Consider the following 27,561-nt stretch of genomic DNA (forward strand, 5'->3'; position numbering starts at 1 on the left):
TGTAGATATCGGCCTTATTACTTTTTTAAAAAATTATTGTTTTTAGATTCCAAAGACAGTACATTGTCCAATAACTGAGTTCCGTCATGTGCAGTGTTGGGGAAACCTGTAGTCAGCTGAGAATGAAGAAGTAACTTGGGTAAGTGACGAAACGTTTCTCCCATTGGAAACGCTACGTCCAGATGAACAGAATCAACCTTTTGGGATTTGCTTACCTGGATGATTAAGCAAACATTAAGACATTACATTATAGAAGTACAACTCGACGTCCTGTATGACACGCTCGGACCTCATTTTGGGAACCATATCAACACCGTCACACACTCTCAGTGTTGACTCTGCTCCATTCATTTCACTCTCCTCTGACTGAAAGGCAGACGGAGCTCTAGCGGTCAGACTCGCCACCACCAGCTCTGCATCCTCCGTCCTCGGAGTCAAACAGTCGGGCCGTGAGTTGCTCCGACGTTACTTTGTTTCTCCACATTTGGGTGTTTTTGCAGCTTGTGCTGGCGTGTGCGGCTTCGAGCATGCAAAGCAAGCGCAGTTACCGAAACAAGGAATCGGGGGCAACATGGACAAATCGGCAACTTATACTTTACAAATGCACTTTATATTTATTCATCTTTAGTCTGGAACTGAAGAAGAGCGTAACGGGTGAGCATAAAACAGCTCTTGCTTGATTTCATTCATGTAAAGTCGAGAAAAAGCAGGAAGGCAGTAACCATATTGTGCATGCATTTGTTTTGGTAAAGACTTCCACGCGGAAAATACATTAAAAGCTTCGCATTGTGGCTTTAGTGCTTTGGTATGCCACGAACCAAAAAGGCCAAGCAGTGAGTGGAACCAGATGTGGAGAAAAACTGGGGGAGGAGGAAAGAGGCTACAGGCTTAGTGTCTGTATAGTGATTCTTATTTATGCGTAAAGTTCATCAGAAAACACAAAGAAAGGCACCTTTTTGAGAGGCCTGTTTGATCTATTTTGGTAACGGATGGGAATCTTTAGACTGCTTTGTAAAATCGACTTGGAGAGACGCTTCATTTGGCACCCTGCGGGCAGATGTGACCTTTGCATCCTGTTACAGGCTGCAATTAACACATTCAGTCCGGCCCTACATAACTGTTAGGTCTGCACATCACCTAAAAACCCACATATTCTCCAAAGATTAGAAAAGAGGTAGATAACATCATTGTTTGCTTTTAAACGCCTGGCTTTAAATCAGATTTGCTTAATTTCTCTCAATTTCATGCTTGTCATCTAAAAGTTTGTCAGACTTACTAGGCTTAACCTGTCAATGACTATTTTGCTTCATTTTGTATGAATGATTAAATACTGTGTACAAGCAGCTACCACAAAGAAATTCAATAAGTTAGGCAATGCATTCTGACCAATCTTCATTTAATATTTTCCATGTGATTAAATTGCTTCTTATGCTGTTTAACACTTTGAAGTTTGAGGATGTCAGTCTGCACACCAATCCATGACAAAATGTGAAATAGGCCTGAAAAAGCCTTTTGTGTGTGCGTTTGTGTTTTTCTTTTCCCTTTGAATTTGTGATCAATATAGTTCAATATGCAGTATATTTTGTGTTGAGGAACACAAAAGAACTTCAGAACATGAGTCAGTATATTGAAGGTCGTGGTTAGTTCATGAACTGGATTATGCCATATAAATATCCTTTTTTGTTAGTTTTGAACTGACTTGCACCTCTCTGCCATTGTCAAGGTTTTTTAGACCAAATGGATGAGATGTGAAAAGATTATGATAGTTTACTGATTTTAAAAGATGACATGCTGCCTCCTGATGTCCTGCTTTGTGGGTGATTTTGCAATTCATAGCCACCGGATTTACCCCCAAAATATCTTTGGTCTAAAATAGGCCAGCATTTTGTAATTGTTTTAAATCTTTCATTGGATGTTGTTTGATTTTTAGTAGATGCTCAAACAAATGATGGGTTTAAAAGGGATTAAGATATGTTTGGGTTTTGTTTTGTTTTTTGTTTGTTTTTGTTCTTTTTATATAAGTGGCAGAAAATAGCATGGCATGCCATTTCAGAATAAGTTTCACATCCATTTTCAGTATTGATGTAACATCCTCCAGCGCTAAGCTCTCACGCCAAGCTTCCATTAAATTTATTTTAAAAATGTTTTATACAAGTCTCACAGTTAACAGCAGAAATAGAGCCGGCTTGTTTCTCACTTGATTTAACAGCTAAACCTACACTGTGATAAACTGTTATCACCATTACAAGTGTGGGAGTGATGGAAAGTTTCAATGGGGTGCACTTATTCTCACTCTGGGTTCTAAATTTGATCTGCACTTTCCCAGAGGTTCCTGTTCGCTCTGTTTCAGAGTGTGGCTGCAAAATGCAAATAGACTCTTTTCTCCAAACCCCTTCTCCTCAGATGAGGTAAAAGCCCATCCACAGTCAGGGTTGCTTCAAACGCCAGACCACCATAAAACGCCAATGAAGCAAAAGCAGCCAGCTGGAATTTCCTGTCTGTTTGTTGGTTGTCATTTTATCACACTGACCAGTTAAAGATCTGCTTTTTTTGTTTTATCTCATACATCTGTCAAAATAAGGTTATTTGGGGAAAAGACTTTGACTCATACAGTGATTTAGATCTTAGAGATAACTTTAAAAATACAAATGACGGGGAAATGAACAATCCACCTGGTTTTAATTGTCAGGCAGAAACAATCATTCACATTCAAAATAGTGTAATGTTGAGAAATTTGTTGAACAATGTTTTGAGCCAAGACTTGCTACTGACTTGTTGCCCGTATCTCTAAGTATTATTCTCCAGTCTGTTCCAACAGATGACTGCATTCAAGAATCTGAGGTTCTGGGAATATCTGGCTTTCCTGGCATTTGTTGCTAGTTGTTCTTGGCCATGTGTTTCAGCCTGTGTCTTCGGTAGGAAACCATTTTCGGCTTTGAAAAAGGGGGTGACAGGGCAAAGAAAAGGATGAGATCACAGCAGGAGAGTTGTTGTGGCTTAGCTTTCACAGGGCTCAATGACTTAAAGTTAATCTGGAATTCTGCACTCTCTCTGATTGCCCGGGAGTTTTTCTCACATCAAACATTCAGTCGTGTCGCCTCCAGGCTGGAATTAAAACTGCGAGTCTGCTTCTTGATGTCTGGAACTTCAGCTTCAGGTTGTCTAATGGTTCAAAAGCTTATGAGAGGAGAGTCTCATCCTGTCACTGTATTAATGTTAACCATATATTCACACACTGAAATTCATTCAGTGCAGTGTAATCCAGATGTTGACTGGCACGGTACTGTGTGAAACTCTTCCCACGGGCACTCTTCTGCTTAAAGCACTTCATTATTATTATTAATATTATTATTATTATTATCATTATTATTATTATTATTATTATTATATAACTCCTATTGTTAAAGGCTCAGAATAGCATCAAAGTGATTTACTTCAGTTTATCCCTCAGCCTGTTAACAAGTCAGCACTGTGTAACTTGAGCTACTCAAGTGTTCACACAACTTTTTATTTACAGTGAGACATGTAACTAAATCCTGAAAAAGACTGGAGCATAACCTCTTTGAGGCACACATCACTCTGTAATTGGAAAGCAGGAATGATTTACCGTTTAGAGCTGAGAACAAGTCAATGATAGAACATTTTATATGAGCTGGAAAGAATTCTTAGTGAGTCATTTTTAAGCAAAAATCCCTGCATTTTACTGGTTTTACTCCAGAAATGTCTCTGTTTGGTAGATTTCTAACTTCTAGGCAAAGCAGCACAGTTAAAAAAACAGAATCAGAAGATTAAATAAGTTAGAAGCTGCTAATTATAAAATTAAATGCTTTGGTTTGTGGCTGAAGGAAATACCGAAGAGACAGAAGACACTGGTCACAGAAAAGTCAGAAGTATATTTACGTTTGCCAGGCAGTGCAATAATAGAGTGAGTAGAAATACAGACACATGGAAAGATAGTTTTGCCTCAGAAGCATTCAGAATGTTTTTTTTTTTAACTTGGACGATGAAGTATAAGCTCCCACTTGCTTTTACCCTGAAAAGAAGTAAAAGCAAATGGCTTTTGTGCCCCATTCAGGCAAATTACTCCCTCTGATCTAATTCTTCTCATGATTAGAAAAGTGAGCTCGTAGTAAATAAGCCTATTGTCTCGCTGTTGCTGTATGAGTGGTTGCTATAACTTAAGAGCAGGTTGGCCTCATATCTGATGACATTGTACTTCAAACTGAACTGCTCTGCCACTGAGCTTTGGCCATTTTTTTTGCAATCAGAGCGTATATTGCTTTTGAGAAACACAGCCACAGAGGCTGAGAGCCTGTAGAAGGGCGTGTTGACTCCTTCAGATTATAGGGATGTGTTTTTTATGGCACTCATTATGAGTCTTCATTGTTTCGCCATCCATAAAATCAGAACGGGAGGTTTGTAGTGTTTTAGCTGAGCAATGGTTTGTCTAAGGTATCTATATAGAAAGAAAAATCTGAACCCTTGACCCCTTGACAGTGAATTAGTGATGACTTTTGACTTGAACTATTCTGAGTTGTCCCAATAAGGATTATTTTTCAGATAGTCCCTGTAATTGATTTGAGTTCCGTAAACTCTGAGAATCAATAGATGAATGGATTCATTATTAGTGGTAGGACATGGTGGCCCGACACCTTTCTTTGACACTTCATGTTGCCATTACCACAGTGCCCAGGGATTTTTCCATTTCTTACCCTTCTTCCTGGTCTCTTTCAGGAGCCTGCTGAGTAGGAATGCTGAGGGTCTCGCTTTTGTCCCTCAATCGCTAAACCCAGAACCACAGAGAACATATTTCTGTTTATTTTGGAAATATTTGTTCTGAAATACTTTTAATTTTAGGTCAGTTTTATGCTTCTGACTTGCCTGTTTTTGTCTGTTTTTTGCCTTCACCACGACACACAGCAGTGCCTTGACTGTCCTGATTTCTTGGTTTGTTCTAAAAAAGAAAAGAAAAGAAAAGGCAGACTTAAAATAAACCACAAACATTTTCTGAAACAGGGTGCTGGGTTTTGTTACAGAAAATCTTTGTCATTGAAGCTTGCATCCAACCACACAGGATGTGTTCTTTTTTAAATAGCTTTAGTTTTATGGTAATGTTTTATTTTACTTGGGGTAATGGTAATATGTGAATACTGTAAGGCTCTGTGCAGCAACACCAGTCTGCAGGCATCTGCAGCTTCTCAGAGAATCATTATAAAAGGGCCATAATACCAATATAGACATCAGAGCTGAGAAATCTGAACAATATGAGAACTCCATGTTAAAGCGTGGGAATGGCGTAAATTCTTGAAACCTGAAGGATGGAGAAATGATTCAACCTCTATCACTAGCCTTGAATTAAAGACATTCACAGCCATTTTTTAACAGTTTATAGCAGGTCATTTTTGCAATTCCCCCCTGCCTAAGACTCTAATATAACTTTTATGAAGGATTTTAGGGTCACTTTAGGATTATTAGCAAATTAATTCCACTGCAGTGTGTCACACTTGGACATCAGAGTCCACAACTTCCACTAGTTCTACACTAGATATTGATCCTGCCTCTGACCTCTGCTGCTCCAGCAGTTGCTAACAAGATATTGTTTTTATCAAAAGCTAGATTGAGTGCTAATGTTGTTTCTATCTCTCTCTTTGCGCAGCGCCTGCCAAGTCTGATGATTTTGCTTTCTACCTTGAGGGCCAGGGCAAGTGCCTGGGGGTGCAGGATCGCTCCCTTGCCCTGTCAGCCGCTTGTGAGGAACCCAACCAGCGCTGGAAATGGGTGACTCGGAGGCGGCTGTTCAATTTGGGCTCCTCCTTGTGCCTGGGTGTGATCGCTAATAACAGCAGCTTGAAGTTGGATAAATTTCCTTTAGGAGTATACACCTGTGATCGCGAACCCCCCAAAGTACGCTGGAGCTGGAACTGTGGCCAAGTGCTGGACAACTTCAACAGCTATCCTCTATCAGATCTACCCTGGAATCTGACAGTAGGCCGTTCCAAATGGACTCTACATGATGGGCTGCAAGATCTGTGCTCCAAAACAAATCAGGGTAGGTGTAATTGTTATCAGTTCAAATTTGCAGTATTTATCTAATTGGTAGATAGTCTTTATCTGTGTTTGTGCCAATACATCTGTCACTCTGAAATAACTTTGTTTTTAAAACTAGCATTCCGATAAGCAAAAATTTAAATAGAATTAATGAAAGATTAAAAAACAATTGAAAACACACACGAGCCAGTTCTTTTGAATTAATTAGTCATATAATGTTTTCTGATTTTTATAAAAGCCACAAATAGTTAATTAATTTAACACGCATATACTAATTAATTTCTAGTTGGTTGAGCCTCTTTTGCCTAAATGACCTAAAGCAAATGATTCCAGTAGCTCAGTTCTGTGAAATAATCAGGAGGAATTCTAAATCATTCATCCTTCAGCTCAGCTTAAGAATGCCTGGTGGGAACTGTTCTCCTCGGGTTATTCTACTGTATTTTTGTATTGGATTATGTGCTGAGGAGCTTCTCCAGAAGACAGTTTCTTTGTGTTTTTATGAGTATTTTTTGTTGTTATTCTGATTTTTAGGGTATTTATCCTCCTGCATTACACAACTTCTCCTGAGTTTCGGCAGTCTCCAGAAATGTTGTTAAAATGCTATGAAAATAATGAAACCCTTGGTGAAAATCAAAAATTCTTAATTGTAAGTCTTCTTATATCTGATATGTTCATTTCAGAGTGTTTTTAAAGTAGCTCTAATATTCATGTTATAAGCCAATGCATGCCATATATTTACTCCAAACTGCAGTAAGCTGTTAACGTTCAAATAATTTATTCCTTTTGCACAATAACAATAAAATGGTTTATTATCTAATAAGATTGTTCAAAGGCAGCTTAGATCAAGATTTAGTTTGGGGGTTCACAAATGTTGAAGACTGAGTGATGTTTTAGGAATCCAGCATGATTAAGAGACACACTGAGAAAAACATACTCACACTAAAGAGTGTGTTTATGATGTGTCTGTGCCAAGAATGCTGTATTATGTTGGTATTCTGTGTTAGTATTAGTCTACTTTGATTGCTGGAAATGAAGAGTATAAATTGAAGAGGAATGCACAGTTGGCACCCTTCTGCACGGCTGCGTCATAGCATGACATAAGCTGTGGATGAATTAAATGTTGCAAAGGCGCATTCTTTCCTACGGCCTTTGCAAAATCCCATAAAATGTTACAAAGGGCTGCAACTGCAACAGGCAGCACTTTGAGAAACCCTTAAAATCACAAGTTCGCTTCTTCTTGCTCTCGCATAGAGATGAATATATATTTCAAAATCATGTAAGCTTCACAAAAATACAATATGAAATCAGAGATATTATCCTTTAAAAATGTAGATTGGATTGAATGTTTGTAATTATAGACTCACCTGTATGACTACATAACATCATATGAGGTCATTGTATGATCACACTGAGTGAGGTCATCATTCTCTGCGTGTTTTCTGCGTCTGTGTGGCAGATAGACTTACTGCTGTGGATGCCACAGCTGTATCCGATCAAATGGATTTTAAAACATGTTGCTTTTAGGGAATGCTAGAGGACTGGCTGCCAGCCGGAAATCCAAGGAAAAACATTGTGTGTTGTGTGTGTAAACTCCGGTAAACACACACAAGTTGTTCTTGACCTAAAGTATATTTGTATTTCGTATATTTAGTTTTCTATCTAGATTAAATCTGACCATTGTGGTTGGTACCCAAGCCCCATTTCCACTTTAAGTTCCATTCTTACCATTATCAAATGTCACAGTTGTTCTTTGACAAAATTTTACAGCTAGAGTCGGTCAGCCATATAAATCTGTAGTTAACATGCTGTGCTCAGCTGCAGTTAACACAAAAAAGAAAAGTCGCCCTTTTATATTTTTCTCCCCTTTTCTTGTTTTGTGGCATGCAAACTGGGAGGATTGACATTTTTAACTTTCAAGTGGCAATCTTTACAACTTCCTTTATGAAGTCTGCTTGCGCATGGAGAGGAATGCCTCTGATATTAGTCAGCCGAGCATCGGCTCCTCTGCAGCCAAAGAGCCGGTCAATGCTAAAGGCAGAGAAGAAAGTCAGGGAGGGAGCTTCAGAAATCTTTCCTCTCTCATTTAACATGTCTGCCTCACTTTCCATTGGCGTGACTTGTTTTGGTAGCACCGCAGATCCAGCCTCTCCCTCTCACACTCCCTCGCTTTCACCCTGTTTTTCACACTGTACTATACTTGTGGAATGTGGAGACTAAAATGGCGAGTTTAGGATGAAAAAAAAAGTAGAAATCAGACATAATTTCTTGTTAATGTATAATTTACGATTTTGCTTTGGAATATAATTAGTTGGGGCTAATCGTTTCTAATATCATAGGAATTTCTGAACTCTTTTTGCTTGATGTTCATGATAAAAGACTCTTGGCTTTCTGGAAACCCCGCCTGTTTACTCTTCCTTCCGCTGACCACTATTTGACTTTACTGTCTTGACTGTAAGCTCATCCTCTGTTTTTTACCCTGAGTTTGATTATAAAAGCTGCTGAGAAAACATATAAAGTATTTGAGTTCAGAAAAGTTCACAAGCATAGCTCCAGAAGAAAACAAACACAGACTTTCTCTGCTGCTCCATGCAGGATTTTAAAGTCTCTCTTGTGTTTACTCTGCAGAGATCTATACAATTCAGGGGAACTCTAATGGTCGCCCCTGCTACCTGCCCTTCCTTTATGATGGCCAGTGGTTCCACACTTGTACCAGCACTGGCCGTGAAGATGGCCATCTTTGGTGTGCCACCACCTATGACTATGGCAAAGACGAGCTTTGGGGATTCTGTCCTGTCAAGAGTAAGTTATAGTCTTATATGTTGATGTTACAAGATACTGTAGTCTTACATTTATATTTCTCAGTCCTCAACATTAAAGTGATTCTTTCACTTTCCTCTAATTTTTTTGTTAATTTCTTTGCCCTGTCAGGTAATGGCTGTGAAACTTTCTGGGATACTGACCCGGTCACAGACAGCTGTTACCAGTTTAACTTCCAGGCAACCCTATCATGGAGCGAGGCTCGGATCAGTTGCCGGCAGCAGGGGGCAGACCTGCTAAGCATCACCAAGCTGCATGAGCAGACCTACATTAATGGTAATGTGCAGAGGTTCACTGCTGTTTGAAATATGCTTTATTCTTGATTCTTTAATGCAATTATATAAAGTGAAACCCTATCTTTACAGTTCTATGCCATTACATTTTTATGCTGTGATTCACAACATAATTGATCACAGTGGAAAAGTAAAATCTATTAGAATTTGGGTTTTCTGGGAGATTCTGGGTGTTTCTTGCACTTCTGTTAGATGTGCTTTCACCTTCTCAACTCCACAATCAGTGACTATAAAAACCTTACAGTTCTGGTGACATGTGATAGATTGGCCACTTGTCCAGGGTGTACCCCATTTTTCGCCCAGGGACAGCTAGGATTGGTTCCAACCCAACTGAGACATTTTACTGGATATGTTGATGGATGGATGGATGGATGGAAGGATGGATGGACAAAAACAGGCTTTGCTTTGTATAGTGACCATAAAAATAAAAGCAATATGCAGATGTGCCTGGTGTGATCCCACTGGACTCAGTACCTCAGGCTGTGTAACATATTGGCAAACAGAATATTTGGTTTGCAGATTCACTCTGCCAACAGGAATATTGAATTTTGGGGGTGATGTGACTGTCCTGCCAATATTAGGCTACACTTAGACTGTTGTTACATAACTATTGTGTAATCTGCCTGGTGCAGTGGTGATTGTTAAAGTCACAGCTAATCTGACAGAGTTGAGTAACTTTTTACTTTCACATAGCAAAACCATTTTCATTTATCTTTTTACTTATTTTAAGAAGATGTTGTTGTTGTTTAGGTTTACTCACTGGTTACAGTGCTGCTTTGTGGATTGGCCTCAATGACCTGGACATCAGTGGAGGCTGGCAGTGGGCCGACTCCTCACCACTCAAGTATCTCAACTGGGAGCAAGGTTGGCCTGTAAAAACAGTTCAAGCTTTTCTGTCTTTTTAAAGCTTGAAGTGTCTGTGATCTTTCTTTTTTTGAATGTTTATTTCCTGCAGATGGCTGAGAAAAAATGCATGCTTGTTTTTAGTTCAGTTCTCAGTTCAAACACCTGCTTGGCAGCTCTCTGGTGCAACCACAGTATTTGAGCCTGAGAGTATTTTGGGATTGACACCCTGGAAATCAGTGATTTTCTGAAGAGTTTGTCTCTCTTACTCATCTTCAGAACAGCCAAATCACGCTGAAGAGAAGAACTGTGCTGTAATAAGAACTGAGTCATCAGGTCGTTGGCAAAACCGCGATTGTTCAGTTGCTCTTCCGTATGTCTGCAAGAAAAGACCCAACGCCACCCTTGACCCCTTCACCACTGGTTCGTTTTTTTATGTTTCTTAATGCAAACAGTAATACCACACTGAAAAAGTCCAACTTTGATGGGTTTTATCTCTCTGGTTACACAGATTCGTGGGCAGATGATGAGAAATATGAGTGTGATGTGGGCTGGCAGGCCTTCCAGGCTGGTTGCTATAAGCTTACTTCAGAGAAAACTGACTGGAATACAGCTCAGAAAACGTGCCAGAAAATGGAGGCCAACCTGGTTAGCATCCACACTCTACCTGAGCTGGAGTTCATCATACGTGACCTGAAGAAAGGTGTGTTTTTTGGGGTTTTTTTGTTGTTGTTGTTTTTTATAGTACTGTACTATTTCCTCTCAAAGTCAAAAATGAATCAAAGTTAATGTTTTTCTTGATGTTACCACACTTTTGTTCATCAAATGTTTCTCAAATAGGTTTCAGCTTTAACTGGACATCTATGTAATGCAGATTCCTAGTGCCTCTGCAGCAGACTTCCTACAAATAACCAAGTTGAGGGAATAAAACCTTTGTTTTCAGGCATAATGTAGACACAGGATTTTTGCCCAATAAGGAGAGTTTACATAACTGATGTTAAAGCCCAGTAGATTCACAAAAAAATCCTCAAAATTTAACCGAAATGTCTGAAATTTTATGTTTTGTTTTAAACACATGGGAGAGAACATGCTAGTATTTTAGCAGTGATTATGGTGTGAATTTTAAAAGAGAATTTCATTTTAAAAGCTTGATTATTTACTCTAATATACCATGTTAAAAATAAAGTAAATAGATAGAAAACAAATACTGTTTTACAATTTCCCTGCTGTGAATCCAGTGAATCTTTAAAATGTCTTATATGATGAAAAACTTTAAAATTCTGCTTATAATGCAGTTATATATTAATATCATTGGATATAATAATTTACTCAGCAAAATTGAGCAGTTTTAGACAAATTTAGAGAGGCAAGGCTGAGATGGTTTGGACATGTGCAGAGTCGATATGTTGAGCAGAGGATGCTGAATAATGCTGCACACAGGAGGAAAACACGAAGACAGCAGAGAAGGTTCATGAGTGCAGTGAAGGTGGACATCCAGAGGGTTGGTGTAACAGAACAGAGTGCTAGGAATAGTGTGAGTTGGAGGCAGATCCCTGTGGTGACCCCTAATGGGAGCAGCGAAAAGAAGATCAAGTTAGTGTTTTTTGTTTTACTGCCATGTGCTGAAAACTTTTAAGTTTGGAGCTATTAAAAAGAAAGCAGTTGAAGCCTTTATGAAACAGTCATGTTGCTGCAGAACAGTAATCCTCTTTTAAGACATTCTGCACATCATAAATCTGCATCACAGTTTTGAACGTTAACAAATGTGGCAGTGGTGATACAGCATACACTGCTGAAACCAGTACTGTTAGATTTCATTGCTTGAAAAGTTCTAAAATTGTCCTTAACTTGATTTTAAAAAGATTGCAGCAACCCTCTATATGCCTCCAATCTTCATGATTAAATAAAGAGGAAACCAGACAGTTCTCTCCTTCCTTCTCACATTCTTTCCTGAGCTTGAAAACAGCACACAAAGTGTGGAATCATATTTTTAGTCATGAAACCGCTCCAACGAATTACCAGACCTAATGGAAAATGTCACAGTTGGAACTTAAGCCTATTTCTTTTGTCCATAATCATCTTTTTAACCCAACAGTCTGTTTTTTGTTTTAGACACTGAGCAATTGTGGGTAGGGCTCCATGACACTGACATGCAAATGGACTTCCAATGGACTGATCACACTCCTGTTATCTTCACCTACTGGCATCCCTTTGAACCCAATAACTTCCGCAACACCCAGGAAGATTGCGTCTCCATGTGGGGACCTGTGAGTGATCCCTTCTGCACCCTCACATTAACCAGGGGGCCATAAGAATGCCACAGTAACAGACCCTGACTATCAGCCAGACTCCGTTTGTATATATTTACCAGCTGTTTTCTCTCTTTCTGTTTGTGTCTTGCCAATGATGTGCAGGAGGGCCGCTGGGATGACAGCCCTTGTAATCTGACCCTGCCCTCCATCTGCAAAAAACCAGGAACAAAGAGTGATGGGAAGCCACAGCACCAACAGTGTAAAAAGGTATAACTCCTTTCTTCTCTCTATACTTAATTTTCTCCTTGACATTTACTGTTTATGCTTTAGATTACTGGTAATTGTTTCATTCCTACTGTAGACACAGACTTTTTTCTTTCTATATTTCCCTCTCTTTTACCATAAATAATGTATTCAGAGCTATTCAGCATAGAATTCTAGCTGTTGACAGGATAATTATTATTCTGAATATTTCACCCATTCCTTCACCTTTGGCCTCTTTTGCATGTGCTCCGCTCAATCTCTCACTCTTCAACTCCACTCCACTGCCCCCAGACTGTAACTGGAATATAAATCATAATTTAACTTGGAAAGTAACAAGGTGCACCACAGAGACTGAGTCCTGCGCACATAAACTATTCTCTCGGACAAAAAAAACTCTAAATAAATTAAAATAATTGTGTTTCTTTGTTTCAACATGTGTGTACAGCAAATACAAAAAAAAGATGTGGCATCTGTGCATCTGTCCCTGATTATACAGCTCATACTTCTCTCCACACAAGACTTTACACCACTTGTACCTGACCATCGCTGGAAGCATTCACTGTGCACGTACTACATTTACGGGCCTTTTGATTAATGTTTCACACAGCGGATCACTGTAGCGAGAAGAGAAATTACAGCTCATATCTGTGCATCTTTATGCCCTTCAGCAGTGTTTTCAGCTATATATTTTTCCCAAGTACTGATTTATGATGTAAATGATCTCAAGTTGAGGGTCGTGTTGCTTCTCAGCTGTTACATTCAGCAAAGCTCTGCATATGGACGGACCATTTGTTTGGTGTAATGAATCCTTGCCTCCCTGTCCCTGGGGACCGAGGCATCATGGGTGGTAATGTGACAGGGGTCATTTGGCATGGCCTGTGCTGCAGGGTCTTGCAGCCGTGCGGTTTGTCTCGAGCAGATGAGCTCACTTCATGCAACATGTGAAACAACAATGACAGAAAGCCCACTGACTGCTTCAGCAATATTGTGCTGCTTGATCCTGAAGCCATTTACCCCATCTAGTGCTGGGTTCATTTTTCAGAAAATGTAATGGATACTGCTGTGCTGTTGTTTCACCTACTCACTGAAGCCGTAACTTTCTGTGATAGCTGTTGTTTTTCTGCTTTTTTGGCTTCTAGTTGTACTATTTTAATTATCTGGATAATTCACTTGCTTCAAGACAGTGACTTTAATAACTTAAAGAAGTCCAGTCACCTTCCTTTCCAGCTCCTAAGACTACAATGACCTGTTTGACTGAGAACCCACACAGACACTTGCTTCATGTGTAAATAATCAGGGAGGAAATACATCAGATTTGATGCCACAGGCAGGATGGGTAATACAACTGGAACTGCTTATGGTCCTTCAACCAGGCTGTGTTGAAAGGAGGTCCTAAAATAATTGAAAACTGAACTTGGTGTTTCCCCACTTCCCCACATGTCCTTCCTGCACTCAAAAAATCTGTTGTTGGATGAACACAATTTAATCATGGCACCTTTTTCCACGTGATTTAACCAAGTACTATAACAGATTTCTGACCATGTCAAAGCAACACATTTGGGATTTGGTGGTTTAATGTAATCAGATTATGTTGGATCAACGTAGTATACTTGCATTGACTTGAAGTATGTAGAGTGAAATTTGTTTTAATTCATTCTACACAGGTTAAAAACTTTAGGAAAATGCAATGAAATCTTGTTGTTTGAACAACTACTATGTTAATCAAGGCAATTACTGCTAGTCATGCTTAATGAACCAATATGGGGGTTGATGATTTCATAGAGACAAACAACCATTTGCACATTCATTCGTAATTTAGAATCACCAATTAACCCAACTCTAATTACACACTGCAAACCAGCCAGATTGTGGATTTGAACCCAGGTCCTTCTTGCTGTGAGGCAACACCACTAACCATCATGCCACCAAGCTGTCAATCCAGGCTTACCAAAACTAGGAAAGCTATGATTACAAGGCTTGATGAAGAATTTTCTGTATGTTTTTGTCATTGACAGGTTAAACCACAATAAATAGCGATAGCATACACATGGTGTGGGTGTAGTTGTCTGCCTCTTAAAACTCCAGCGTTTTTCCTGCAGTTTGACATCTAATGTGATCTTGTGAACTTCATGAGTCCAGGCAACTAACCACTCTTACTAGATTGTATCATGTCATCTCAACAAGAACAAATTAAGTTGCTGAATTTCATGCAGATGCTACATGATTTAATTACGTTCGCCATAGAAAAATGCAATTATTTAGTTCAAATTATAAGCTTGAATCTTGTACATGTAACAACCACCCAATTTCATTTTTTGAGTGTGTATGGAATTACAGCAAACTGCAAAATGAAAAGGTGTCTTTACAATGTGATCCCAGACACTTTTTCATGTCACATAGCTCCCTCAGGCCTGTGAGATGGACTTAAGAACCGACCTCTGATGGCCAAGTGTGTCTGAGCTCACATTTGATCTGGATTGTTTCAACTCAGTACATTCATAGTTAGCTAACTGCCTCAACAATAGTGCTTACTATTTCAGTCATCTGTGTCTTTCACCTTTAGAGAGCCACCGTTCCTCATACTAATATACTCAAACTAACAGATTTTCCTGCAAGCCATACATTAGCAAGCTAAAAATATTACCCCCCCCCCCCCCCCCCCCCCCCCAAAGCTTCCCTCAGCTGCTTTAAAAAAGCTTCGGCTTGTTTTTCAGCTGTCAAGCCCACATCATTATTGTTTTAACTTACTTTCACTGCTACCATAGTGCTTTTTTCTAGAAAGAAAAATGCTCGGAAAAGCAACTTCATGCTAGCTTCTCAGTATAAAAGACACACATTAAGGAACTTGTTAAAGAAATGAAGGGAAGGCAAGTTATAGTTGTTGTTGGGGTTTTTTTCTTAGCTATATATGTGCTTTGTTACAGCATCAAAGGGACTTATCCCAATGTGCTCCATTGTTTGTGTCCATGTTTTGTGTGAGTAAGTGTGCTGGGAATAGTGTACTTCCATCTACAGAACATCAGCATACCATTTGTTGTCAAATGATGGATGGCATATGGGTGATTGTTTATGCTTCTATATAATTTACATATAAAAACACTGCAGACTAGCAGAAATAAATCATTTATGTAGCGTTCTGGAAATTTAACATCAGTCAGCACGGGTTGTTTAATGTTTTGAATGCAACACAAGCAAAGGGTGGTTAGCAAAGGGTTTTGGGGAGGTGTAAGTTTCAGGAAATAATGCTTCTCAAGCAGCTGAAACCTTTGGGGTTTCTGCCTAGATGGCAAATGTGGTTGTGCAAAAGGCCTAGGGTTGGGTTTATTCACACAGTGCTGTATATAACCTGTCTCTCTCTATCGTTCTCATGCAAAATCTCACCCCTTCTACATGTTGGCTGCACTCTGTGTCTGTACATGACCACAGCTACAGTACATGAGGTGGCAGGAGGGACTGAGTCCAGGAAAAGGTTTTTTTTCTTTCTGCAAATGGAAAATTATCAGCTTTCTGTTTTTACATACACTAATTTGTGTTTTGTGAAAAATATCATTCAAATGCTTTGCATGGAAACATACTATATGCTGTATTTTTCCTACAAAAAAGTACAGCGTGGTGGGTCTTGCATGATTTTACATAGTTCGTCTAACTCTTTCTGGTGAAACACAATGAATTTAAACTGCATAACTCAGTGGTCATGATTCTGAGAGAAAACATTTTCCAAAAATAAGTATGATTGTCTCCGTGTGTGCTTTGATGCACTTTGACGTTCACACTTTAAACTAGAAAATTTGAAGAGTTGCCCAACCTTTGTAGATGCTTGCTTTCTTTGACTGGTATATTTATTTTGTAAGGCTTTGGTTTTTTTGGTTTTATAAGTCTCCACATCCTGTTAAATTCCTCTCCTTTCTTCTTAGGGCTGGAAGTGGCACAGTCCTGCTTGTTACTGGGTGGGAGAAGAAATGCTCACCTTTGATGGAGCCAGAAAGTTCTGCGAGGACCAAGGAGCCACACTTATTACTATCACTAACAGGTAAATACTGCACTGACAGGGAAGCGATTTTACCCTGCACCGATTAAAAGTCAGTCCTAGTTCCCTAAAACACCTCGTCGCTTTTAAAGGTTTGAGCAAGCCTTCGCCAGCAGCCTGGTGTTCGGGCGCTCTGGAGATTCCTTTTGGATTGGTCTTCGTAACAAGGGAAATCACGGTGCTTTCCAGTGGATTACCAATGATGAAGTGTCCTACACCCACTGGAATCGAGACCAGCCAGGTGGGTCACACTTCAGATTTAAATTAGCAGAATGGCATGTACAGTATGACCTGATATTGTACTGCTGGTAACTGTACTGTTGTTACAACAATTGCAGAGCAACTTTAAATCAGTTATTATTGATATACTGTAAACCACTGACGATTTTAAACAATCTTCAAAAAAAATCCTTTAGCACCATACATCCACTGAACAAGTTTTTGCCAGTAAATAAGTGCTGAGTTTTTCTTCTCTGATAATATACAAGTAAATATAATATAATGGAATCCATCTGCTAGCTGGGGCTCTTTCTGCGGGGAGTTTCCATGGATTATTTTGTATTTGCTTGGGTTATCTCCAAGTGCTCCGGCTTCCTCCAACAGTCCAAAGACATGCATGCAAGGTTAATTGGTTATTCTACAGTTACAGTATGTGTGACCGTTAGCATGAAAGGTTGTCTGTCTCTCTGTGATAGCATTGCTACAGACTGTCCAGGATGTGCTTGCCTTTGATAGTTGGGATAGGGCTGTATTATCACTAAACTACTTACATTAGCCAATTAGTTTAAGGATTTAACTGATTAATTATCTCTGCTTTATTTTTTTCATATATTTGCTATATTATTTTTAAATTGTTATATTGGGGGGGGGGGTCTTGTTTTGTTATAATAATAAGAATAAAATACAGCTGTGTTCAGAAATTTACATACACTCCTCACAGTCATGAATGTTATGCCAATTTGGGCCTTTTTATGTTTTTGTTTTTTGTTTTTTTACAATTCTTTTTCCAGGTGATTGAAAAAACAAGAATTGGTTGTACAGTTTGGTTTTATTTTTATTTGTGTCCAATTCTTGTTTTTTAAGGTAATTAAATACGTATGCTGTACAATCATTCCACCCTGGAGTTTTTGTATGGAGAATTACCTGTTTGATTGACTACAATTAACAGAAAAGAGAAAACAAAATGAAAAGAGGAACATGCAAAAGTTTCTTGTTTTCTTTTTTGTTGCTAGCTGCATTATGCTTACATAATAGCAGGTCATTTACAATAGCCCCTAAAATAAAAGTAGGTTAGTGAAGTCTCTTAATCAAAATGAATTCTGTTTCAGAGCCAATTTGTGATTTAATGTGCAAAGAAGAAAACAGATTGGTCCCAGGTGTTTTATTCTTTTGCCAAAATACAGATTTAAAACAACATTTAGAGGCATTTACTTCTTAGGCAGTCTTGATTAACAGACAATCTGCGTGTCTTGGAAAATAATCAGCAGCAGTTGCAATTAGCCTGAAGGGTGCTTTTGTGCTACTTTTAATTTAATGTTTTAAAATTGGACTACTTCTTGGGAAACTTTTAACAACCATCAGAGCAGCAGAGAAGGAAATTCTGTCAGTAAAATATTGACCATTGTGGAGTTTAGATCTACAATGGAAACAATTTCTAAATCAAACAGATGCACACTTGTCACTAATGGATGTAAAGATGTAAACTGTCTGAACTTTACTCAGTTTAAAACAGATGCTTGTGCTCTTTGAAGCGTTCTCTGCACTTTTCCTTTGCACAGTATATGCCTGCACCATAGTTCTGCCTGACATTTCTTCCTGATTAAAAGAGAGCTTGAAATTTCTATGTGCAGCATTCTATCACTTCCCATCAGCAAATATGTCATCCTTATGGATGAACCATAAGGGAGGTGAGTAATAGAGCAACAAGTTATTTTAATGCGTGTTGTCTGTACTGAGAAAGGTTAAATACAAGATTCAACAGCCATAATTGCCCAATGTAATGCATAATCACATTTTTCCCTTTAGATCATTTCCACACATTTCCACAGTGCAGCCTCTTTTCCTCTCCACTCACCTACGTATCGCCCCTGTATCTATTTCAGCCAACATTAGTAGCGGCTGTGTTTCTATGGCGACGGACACAGAAGCAGGTCTGTGGGATGTGAGGGAGTGTGCATCATCAAAGGCCAAATTCATCTGCCGTCAGAACCAGAACACGTCTGTGAGCCCCGAGCTCCCCGTCCCTCAGCCCACCCCGAGCCTCAGCGGGTCCTGTCCCAGCGACTGGAAGAGCAACAGCAACCTACGCTACTGTTACAAGGTTCAAAATTAAAGTGTTATTAGAAAAGAAAAGAAAATAATTATACTTCTTTTATAACAAAGTGGTGTGGTGCTGAGACTTGTGCAGGTATGGAGTTAGTTATATCTTGGTGCCAGATGGCATCTATGGGTGGCATCTGCCAATGACTGGTGAATTTTTTGCAGCAGACCCTCCCATTGGTTCTAAATTGGGTTGCACAATTTTGTGTTGCCATGCTGGCACCAGGTTTTCTTTTCTTTTTCTTTTGCGTTTCAGTAGAAAGAAATGAATTTTTACTTATGGAAATTTTAATCTGCCACTTGTAACAGAAATAATTCTTTCAGCAATCAACAAGATTTGAAGAACAGAATTAATTAAACTGAATGACATCTTCATCATCTCTGTTCAGGTGTTTCATTTCTCCCAGCTGGAACAGAAGTTAACTTGGATGCGGGCTCATAATTTCTGCAGGAAACATGGAGCCAACCTGCTGAGTATCAGTGGCCCTGAGGAGGAGCAGTTTGTTTTGCAGATCCTACATGAGGCTTTTGGGTGTGTGTGGATTGTTGTTTAGATGATATGCCACATTGACAATGGCATGGATAGTGGTGGTGAGGCTGATGGCGATGATGTGTCCCCACAGGGAGTCAGAGGAACATGAGCAGCACTGGTTCTGGATTGGACTGAATCGCAGGAACCCCATGGACAATGGAAGCTGGAAGTGGAGTGATGGACTAGCTGTGAGTCATGATAACAAGCAGCCTACATGTCGAGTGATGAAAAATACTTCAAATGCAATCTGTTTAATCCTTGCTTGTGTCTCAGTTAACATACCAGAACTTTGGTCGGTACTACTACAACATACGGCAGTGTGCTGCGGCAGACTTGGGTAGTATGACTTGGCTGGCCATGCACTGTGACTCTGAGTTAGACTGGATCTGCAAGATCCCTAGAGGTAAAACAGCCGTGGACTTTAAGCATAAATCGTGTGTTGGATCAATACATATTGTCAAAACATATACTTGTTGGTCGTCACAACTTTTGTCTTGTATTTTTAGGTAGTGTTGAGAAGGTACCAGAAATCACTGAAGGTCTGTCTTATTTTCATAGCTTTCTTTTTATCACCTTTGTTTTTATTTTAAAACCTTCCTTCTACATGTCAACGTTTGTTGATGTTTTTTAATTTCCTGGCTCCATTCAGGCACCAGTTCACCTGAATGGATTGGCTTCCGGGAGGCTGAGTATAAGTTTTTTGACCACCGTAGCACCTGGGACCAAGCCCAGAGGATTTGCTCCTGGTTTGATTCCTCATTGGCCTCGGTTCACTCAGCAGAGGAGCAGACATTCCTGGCCAACACTTTACGCAAGGTATGGTGCTCGTCATCATTTACAGGAACTAATTTAGTCCAAAAATTGAAATTAATTGCCATTGTCTTGGCAAGCAAGTAAAGTCCAGCTTCATCATTACAGAATCTAACCATTACACTATATATAACTACAGTTATTTATATAATTAGACATTTACAGTGATACTGTGGTATAAATCTGTAGTACTCTTTTTTTTCTATAAACAGACCTCTTATGCCTAGACACACTTTTTCACAGTTTGTGTCCCACCTTCAGATGTCTAAGGTGGAAGGTGACCTCTGGTGGCTGGGACTTCACACCTATGAAAATGACGGCCGCTTCCGATGGTCTGATCACTCGGTGTTAAATTATGTGGCCTGGGCCCTTGGCAGGCCGCTCCCAATCAGCAGAGATCGGAAATGCATCTGCATGTCAGCCAACAAAGGTAAGAGCAGCTGGAAAGAGATATAGTGAGAAGCTCATTTAAATCCAGAGTATTTCCATTAGCGTGTCTTTCTCAAACCCAAACAGAGGACTGGGCTGATCAAAAGTGCCACTCTGACCTGCCTTACATCTGTAAGAGAGTGAATGTCACAGGGACCGCTCCTCCAACTCCACCATCCCCTCATCCACCATCAGGGTGTCGTGATGGATGGTCTTCCTTTCAGCATAAGGTAGAGCTAAAAGTGTAACAGCATAACGCATTATGGTCATTTGTACGAATGATGACTCAAATGAATTTTGCATGCAGCCAGTAAAGTACAAGAACTACAATAACAACAGAGCACATGCTGTATTTCAGGCATCCTTATGCAACTTGACTACAGTAAAACAGCGATATTGTCTGCTTGTGTAGTGTTTCAGAGTATTTGATCAGTCAAACCGAGTCACATGGTCCGCAGCCAAGCTCAACTGTGAGAGTCAGGGAGGTGTCCTGGCAGTGATATCCAATCATTTGCAGCAAGGTAATTAAAGGAGAATACAAATGGCATACAGTCAAAACCTGGAGGTGGACGAGGTGTGTCATCAGACTGTCGTGCAACTTATTCTCTTCCTCACAGCTTTTGTCACCACTTTGCTGAAGAACGCCAGCGCTGAACTTTGGGTGGGTTTGACTTCAGACTCTAAAGCAAATTTCAAATGGGCCAAAGCTGGCCTGCTCAGCTACACAAATTGGGCACCTGGCGAGCCTCTCGACAACAGCGGACCACACCAGAACAAGACGCCGGTACTCACATTACTTTTTATGTCATGGCTTTGTCATCAGTCTGTTCCTCTTCTAAATATTTCACTGTCACCCTTCAGGGAAACTGTGTGGTGATGTATCATGAAAACTTGCAGAAGAAAACAGGCATGTGGGCTTCTCGAGCATGTGAGATGGAAAGTCATGGCTTCATCTGTCAAAGACAACAAGGTCTGATAATCACTTATTACTATGACAGTGTAATTAAGAAGTGCTATAATAAGAATTACATATGTTAGTTAACTATCATATCTGACTTCAGAACAAGGTCTCCCTCCGGCTCCGGCCCTCATTCCTGCCTCCCTGTCTAAGCCCGTGGAGCTGGGGGGAGTGACGTATCGAGTAGTGAAAAAACGCCTGGATTGGACTGGTGCTCTGCACCTCTGTGAATCTTTGAATGGGACTCTTGCCAGGGTGAAGGATCCGTTCCAGCAAGGTTACCTCACACTGCTTATAAACAGCTTGCACCAGCCAGCCTGGATTGGGCTTTACAACTATGGAGTAAGCCGATTATAATTAAAAATACAAATATCAGTTGAAAAGCTTTTTATCAGTGTGAGAGAAACTGCAGTGAAATAATTTTTTATTTTCTGGTTCAGGGAAGGAGCTTTACCTGGCTGAATAATGAAGATGTCACATATTCAAACTGGAATGATGGAGAGCCTAGTCTGATGGCTGGATGTGGTCACATGACCACCACAGGGCAATGGACTGTGACTCCCTGTGATTCGAGACTAGATGCTGCTATCTGTCAAATGAGTGGTATGTGTGTATCAACAACCAAATATAAGACTGCATTAAAAAAGAATGCTAATAACAATTTAGTAGGACTGAATATTCTTTGACAACATTTTGACTTACATTCAAATGTTTTGTTTTTGCCAGATGAGCCTGTGATTCATCAGTGGATCTACCCTGGCATGTGCCCCCAGTCTCTGGGAGAGTGGGCTTGGGTCCCTTTCAGAAACCACTGTTACGCCTTCAATTTGCAGCTGCTTAGACTGCAGGATGATGCACATAGATCCTGCAAAAAAAGTATGGAAGCATCTCAGAAACCACACGTCTCCACTAGCTTTATTGTACAGCTTGTACAGCTTATAACACTAAATTGAAAACCAATTAAATACAAAAGCCCTGTCCTTGTCCACGGCAAACATGATTGACAAAATACATCAATAATACTAAATTTAGCAACGTTGTCATTCAGCCTGGGGCAGAACTGTTCTGTCTCCCTAGTAATCAATTCAGTTTGGTTCCATCTCTGTTTCTTTCTTTTTTGTCTCTTCTAGTCGGAGCAGAACTTCTCTCTATCATGGATGAGACAGAGAATGGATTTGTATGGGAGCACATCCAGAGTTATGCAGAACAGGCACATGGAGCTTGGCTGGGTGTCAGCGTGAAAGGTCCAACATTATTGCCTCAGCCTGTCTCTTCTATGTCGCTCTATAGCAGCAGATTTAAAATCCATGCTGACAGACTTGTGGAAGGGAAATGCTTGCAGTTTATCTTTTGTGATTCAGTTTATTTAGTATAATTACTAAATGCAAGCGAGTCTCCTTATTCCAGAAAAGTTCATTTACTATCTTATTATTAGAGTAATTTGATAATTTATATGAAGTGCTACAAAACATATTTGGTGAGATGGTGAGAAGATCGAATTTTTAAGCAGAGTGTGTTTTTCTTTTATGCAAAACTAAAGACAAAGTCCTTGAAAACTGCACTCTGAATATGTTTATGCTCATGCTCCTACCACAGGTAGAGGTCTAGTGTGGTCTGAGGGCACAGAGATGCTGTATACCAACTGGGAGGGACATGATGTCGTTTCTTCTGTGCTCTCCATCAACTCCTGCTTCTGGATCCAGAGCAACACTGGTCGGTGGAAGCCGGGCTCCTGTAGAAATCGCACACACGGAGTCATCTGCAAACGGCCTCGCAGTAAGCACAAAGAAGTTAATTGAACTGTCATGTTAAGCAGCATTTGCCAGTCATTATTATGTTTCTTAGTAATTTGCTAAGGGAAATGCCTAAATTATGATGCAGATTCTTAGCACACTACTGACTGTTCAATATTCCATCCGCAGGTGCTGAAATCTTAACTTCAGACGGTAAGTTTTGTTCACAACTGCTAAGTTATTCAGCTCATTTGAAGCCAGAATTGTGTGCGCTTATCCAGATTTCCATCTCTCCTTCTCAATCTCTACCCAGTAGATAGTCACCGCCTGCCCACGCTGATTGTTGTTATGGTAGCGGGCCTGGTGCTTGTGGTGCTGATTGTTGGCGTGATCTACTTCTACCGACACCGAACTGTTGGATCGCGGGGCTCTTATGAAGGGGCCCGCTACAGCCGCACCAACTCCAACAGTGCAGAACAGGCCGAGAAGAATATCTTGGTGTCTGACATGGAGTTGAATGAGCAGCCAGAGTAGCCCGAGCCGCCCTGGACTGACGGACCAACCCGGGACTGAACCCGACCTGACACAGTAGAGGCTGATTTCAAAGTGCTGAATACACGTTGTGGCATGTATCTGTTTTTGCTGCCACTTTTGAAACCAAAAAAACCGAGAAAAAAACAAAACAATAAAAGATTTTTAAAGTGCTGAAAGGCTGTGTGGAGCGCAGCAGATGTTTATTTTTTAAATTGAAACCCTGTCTTCAAAATCCCGTTTTGCCAAAATCTAACAGTTTAAGTGATTTTTCCCTTCACAAATCAGATACCTCCATCTGCACAGCTCTTTCCTAAAAAGAATTCAAGAAGGCCATAATGGATCAGATGGGAATAATTTGTCCCAGCTGGAAATATTCACCATAAAACCAGTTTTATGCAAAAACTCTTTGCTGCCTTCCCTGGTGCCAAAGTCAGGTTTTTTCTCAAATTGTATATTTTCTTCCTATTTTGATTGACAAAAGAAAATTGCACAGCTACGGATCAGTTTCAACAACATTTTTCTGTCATCTGAATATCTGCAGTCTTGTTCGGGATCAAAGTCATTTTTCTGATTTGCTTTTTGGTTTTTTTTCTTTCATTTTTTTGCCACGTCAGTATTAACCTGAACTTGAACTTGTTTTTTGTTGGTTCTTGTGTAAATGTGTCTTTCCCACTGACTTTTCAGTATCTGTGCAGCTGCAGAGAAGTGTAACTCATAATGCATGTGTGGTTTTGTGAGCCTGCCTCCCTCCTCTTTCCTGATGTGACACGTCGGCACCAGCTGTCAGGCGAGCAGAGGAGGAGGAAGAAGTCTAAATGTGAATGTGTGGAAGGTGAAAGGGACCAGTGACCTCAAACCGTCTGAGGGCATACACTATAATTGTGCACATAAGTAGAAGTTTGTATTGAAAGCTGGTCTTTAAATAGACTGCATTGTCTTTTTGTTGGTATAGCAGGTCTGAAGGTTGTCATCAAATGATCAGACTTTGAGCTTCCATGACTTTATGATCTACATTTCCGCACTTTCTTCCATTGTCTTGATCTGATTCGGTCTTACTTGTTGCCACTTGCCTTTAGTCATTCTCCTTAAGGCTCAGTAACTGCTCCCAACTTGTTTGTTTTGGCTTCTCACGCTGCCATCTGGAGCTGATTCAGCATTTTTAAGGGCAGCAGTTTCTTTGTATGCAAAGCAGTTGTAATTTGATATTTTCCTGATTAATCATTTTAATGACCCTTTATTCACTTTTCCCATTCTATGTTATATCTGTCTGTCTCTTCTCTTTTTGTCTTTTTAATGATGCTGGTTTGACTTATATAAAACCCTTAAAAGACATTTGGACGCATACCCCCCTTTTATGGAATGCTGGCCACTTAAACGTCGAATTCTCCTGCAACAGAAAACATCGTTCATGTGAATGACACAGTTGCAAATATGAGAGCCAAAAAAAAATGTCTAAAAACCAAATTCAGTCGTTTTAAGTTTTCATATTTGCCTCATCAAATATTTTCCTTGCCTTTTGAGTGCATTTCTGTCTTCCTGTTTAGAGGAATGCTTTGGAGCCATTTCAGTCTGAGGCTTTTGGTGTTTCACTGAAGCTGTTATGGAAAAAAAAAAAAGAAAAAGAAAAAAATCACAGCCCTTTTTGCTCTGTGAGTCGGACTAAGATTGAGGGGGAAGGGAGAAGGATAGGGAGTAAGTAGAAGTGTGTGTTTTAGTGTGTGCGCAGTCTCCAGCTGTGGAATGTTGAGTCGGCAAGAAGAGCTCAGTGGCACGTCTGGAACCAATCAGCAAAGGAGGGCTTTGGGACATGAAGGTCAGAAAAAAAACGGGAAAAAAAATAAGTAAAGAAAAGGGGGAAAGGAGGAGGAGTGTAAGGAGGAGCTAGAGATGAAGGTAGAGAAAAAGGAATGTTAAAGGTGCAGGGGTTTAGTCCGGGCGTGCTCTGTCCTCTGCTGGTGGATTGCTGTAAAGGTTTGCCTTTATGCGCAGTAGATGTGAACCTACTGAGGTGATGATGTAAAAGTGAGATAAGCATCGGTGTGATCCCCAGTGTGTGTGATGCAGGTTGGCTCATGTCCCTGTGAAGATACCTGAAGCACCTGATAATTTGTAAGTTTTTGTGTCATTTTTATATGAAATGAATAAAAGTCTATGTTCTGAAAACTTTTGTTTTCACGTGAATTATCATTAATTCCAAAACAAACTCTTTTGTGACTGTGGGAACCAGTTATCTGTCAAGGCCAAGTGCTGACTTAGTCCCACTCTTTTGCAGCGAGCAGGGAGGTGGATTCAACCATCAATGTGGAAAATGTGGGCTGCAGTGTTGATGTTTTTCACAAGAGGGCACACCTCACCTGCTGTATGAGACCTCTGCTGCTGAATGTTGTTATCTGACTCCCACACTTGTCTGTAACTGGTTATTGTGTGTTTCTGACATAACTACTTCTTACACTTTCCTCATTCTTTTAATAGATCAGCTGTTCTGTGCGACTTAGGTGTTTATGTCTGATATGCTGCTGCTACTGCTGGGAATTACTACATTCAGTTTAATTGTGTCTAGTCCAATTAGAGATTGAAAATTATTCTGGAAAAACCAGACTTTATTAGGAACACCTGTTCAAAAAAAATTTTTTAAGTCATTAGCCAATAGCACGATTCAGTTACTCAACTCAGTGCATTTAAGCACATAAGCATAATGAAGGCAATCTGCTGAAGTTCAGTCTCAGCATCAGATTGAAAAACAAAGGTGACTGATGTGAGTTTAATGATGCCAGAGGAAAATGGCCATACTATTTATAGCTGATAGGAAGGCAACAGTAACTCAAAATAACCTAGTTTACACCTAAACTATGCAGAAGAGCATCTCTGAATGCACAGTAAGTGGAACCTTGAAGCAGATGAGCAGCAACAGCAGAAGACTACAACCGGTTCCACTTCTGTCACAGGAAACTGAGGCTACATTTCACACAGGCTCACCAAAATTGGACAATAGAAGGTAGGTCAGAATTTGGCAATAATGTAAGCATACAGTGGTACAATGGATGTTTTCTTGGCACACTTTATGGTCCTTAGTACCAAATGAGAATCATTTAAATGCCACATCCTACCTGAGTACTGTTGCTGACCATCTCCATCCCTTTGTGGCCACAGTGTAGTGATGGCTGCATCCAGCAGGATAATGCAAGTGTCACAAAGCTTAAATCATCTTAAACTGATTTTCTAAACATGACAGTGGAGTCATTGTATTCACATCGTCCCCACAGTCACCACATCTCAGTTCAGCAGAGCACCTTTGGGATGTCCAACAAACAAATTTGAAGCAACTGTGTGATGTTATTTGTCAAAATAGACACAAATCTTTCCAACTTGTTAAATCTGTGCCACAAAGAACTAAGCATTACCAAGGTGAATCTTACTAGTCGATCAGTGTATATTAAGTAAGTTTGAATTGAAAAATAGTGTATAAGAAACAATGAAGACAGCAAAAAGCATATAAGGAAAGAAAATTCTGCAAACACATGCACCAAATTAATATAGTGCGACACACTGCCGACTTTAATACCCTACAATGCAAGTCAATACAGTGGTAAAGCTTATATTAATTTAGGAAAATTGACATAAATGTGACCATCTAATGATTTTGTTGTGCTATTTTGAACAACATGAACGAAAAATGTTTAAAGCTTTCTGCCTGTGTTGGGC

The 27,561-nt window shown here is 39.9% G+C and overlaps 1 protein-coding gene across 3 annotated transcripts; it reads left to right on the forward strand.

Moving 5' to 3' along the window:
- The first annotated feature begins 202 nt into the window (after positions 1–202).
- On the forward strand, positions 203–26,022 carry mrc2 (mannose receptor, C-type 2). Of its 3 annotated transcripts, none has more exons than XM_085404485.1 (29): positions 203–654; positions 5,657–6,049; positions 8,674–8,847; positions 8,977–9,141; positions 9,909–10,022; positions 10,281–10,424; positions 10,513–10,704; positions 12,114–12,268; positions 12,416–12,520; positions 16,432–16,547; positions 16,637–16,785; positions 18,647–18,864; positions 19,253–19,395; positions 19,487–19,583; positions 19,669–19,798; positions 19,902–19,934; positions 20,045–20,211; positions 20,449–20,635; positions 20,722–20,864; positions 21,047–21,155; positions 21,252–21,418; positions 21,496–21,604; positions 21,696–21,934; positions 22,033–22,195; positions 22,319–22,468; positions 22,723–22,836; positions 23,189–23,368; positions 23,515–23,538; positions 23,639–26,022. In XM_085404485.1, exons 1-29 carry the CDS (start codon positions 528–530, stop codon positions 23,857–23,859), a joined length of 4,428 nt encoding a protein of 1,475 aa, XP_085260611.1. In that variant the 5' UTR covers positions 203–527; the 3' UTR covers positions 23,860–26,022. The 3 variants fall into 3 exon arrangements, with proteins under 3 accessions (XP_085260611.1, XP_085260613.1, XP_085260614.1); XM_085404487.1 differs by having other exon boundaries at positions 212–654; positions 23,642–26,022; XM_085404488.1 differs by having other exon boundaries at positions 212–654; positions 20,467–20,635.
- The last annotated feature ends 1,539 nt before the right edge of the window (positions 26,023–27,561 follow it).

Source organism: Rhamphochromis longiceps, linkage group LG4 (genome assembly GCF_057381845.1).
Source record: "Rhamphochromis longiceps isolate RC_006_pf linkage group LG4, R_longiceps_female_GT1.1, whole genome shotgun sequence".
In the NCBI taxonomy this organism is placed as follows: domain Eukaryota; kingdom Metazoa; phylum Chordata; class Actinopteri; order Cichliformes; family Cichlidae; genus Rhamphochromis; species Rhamphochromis longiceps.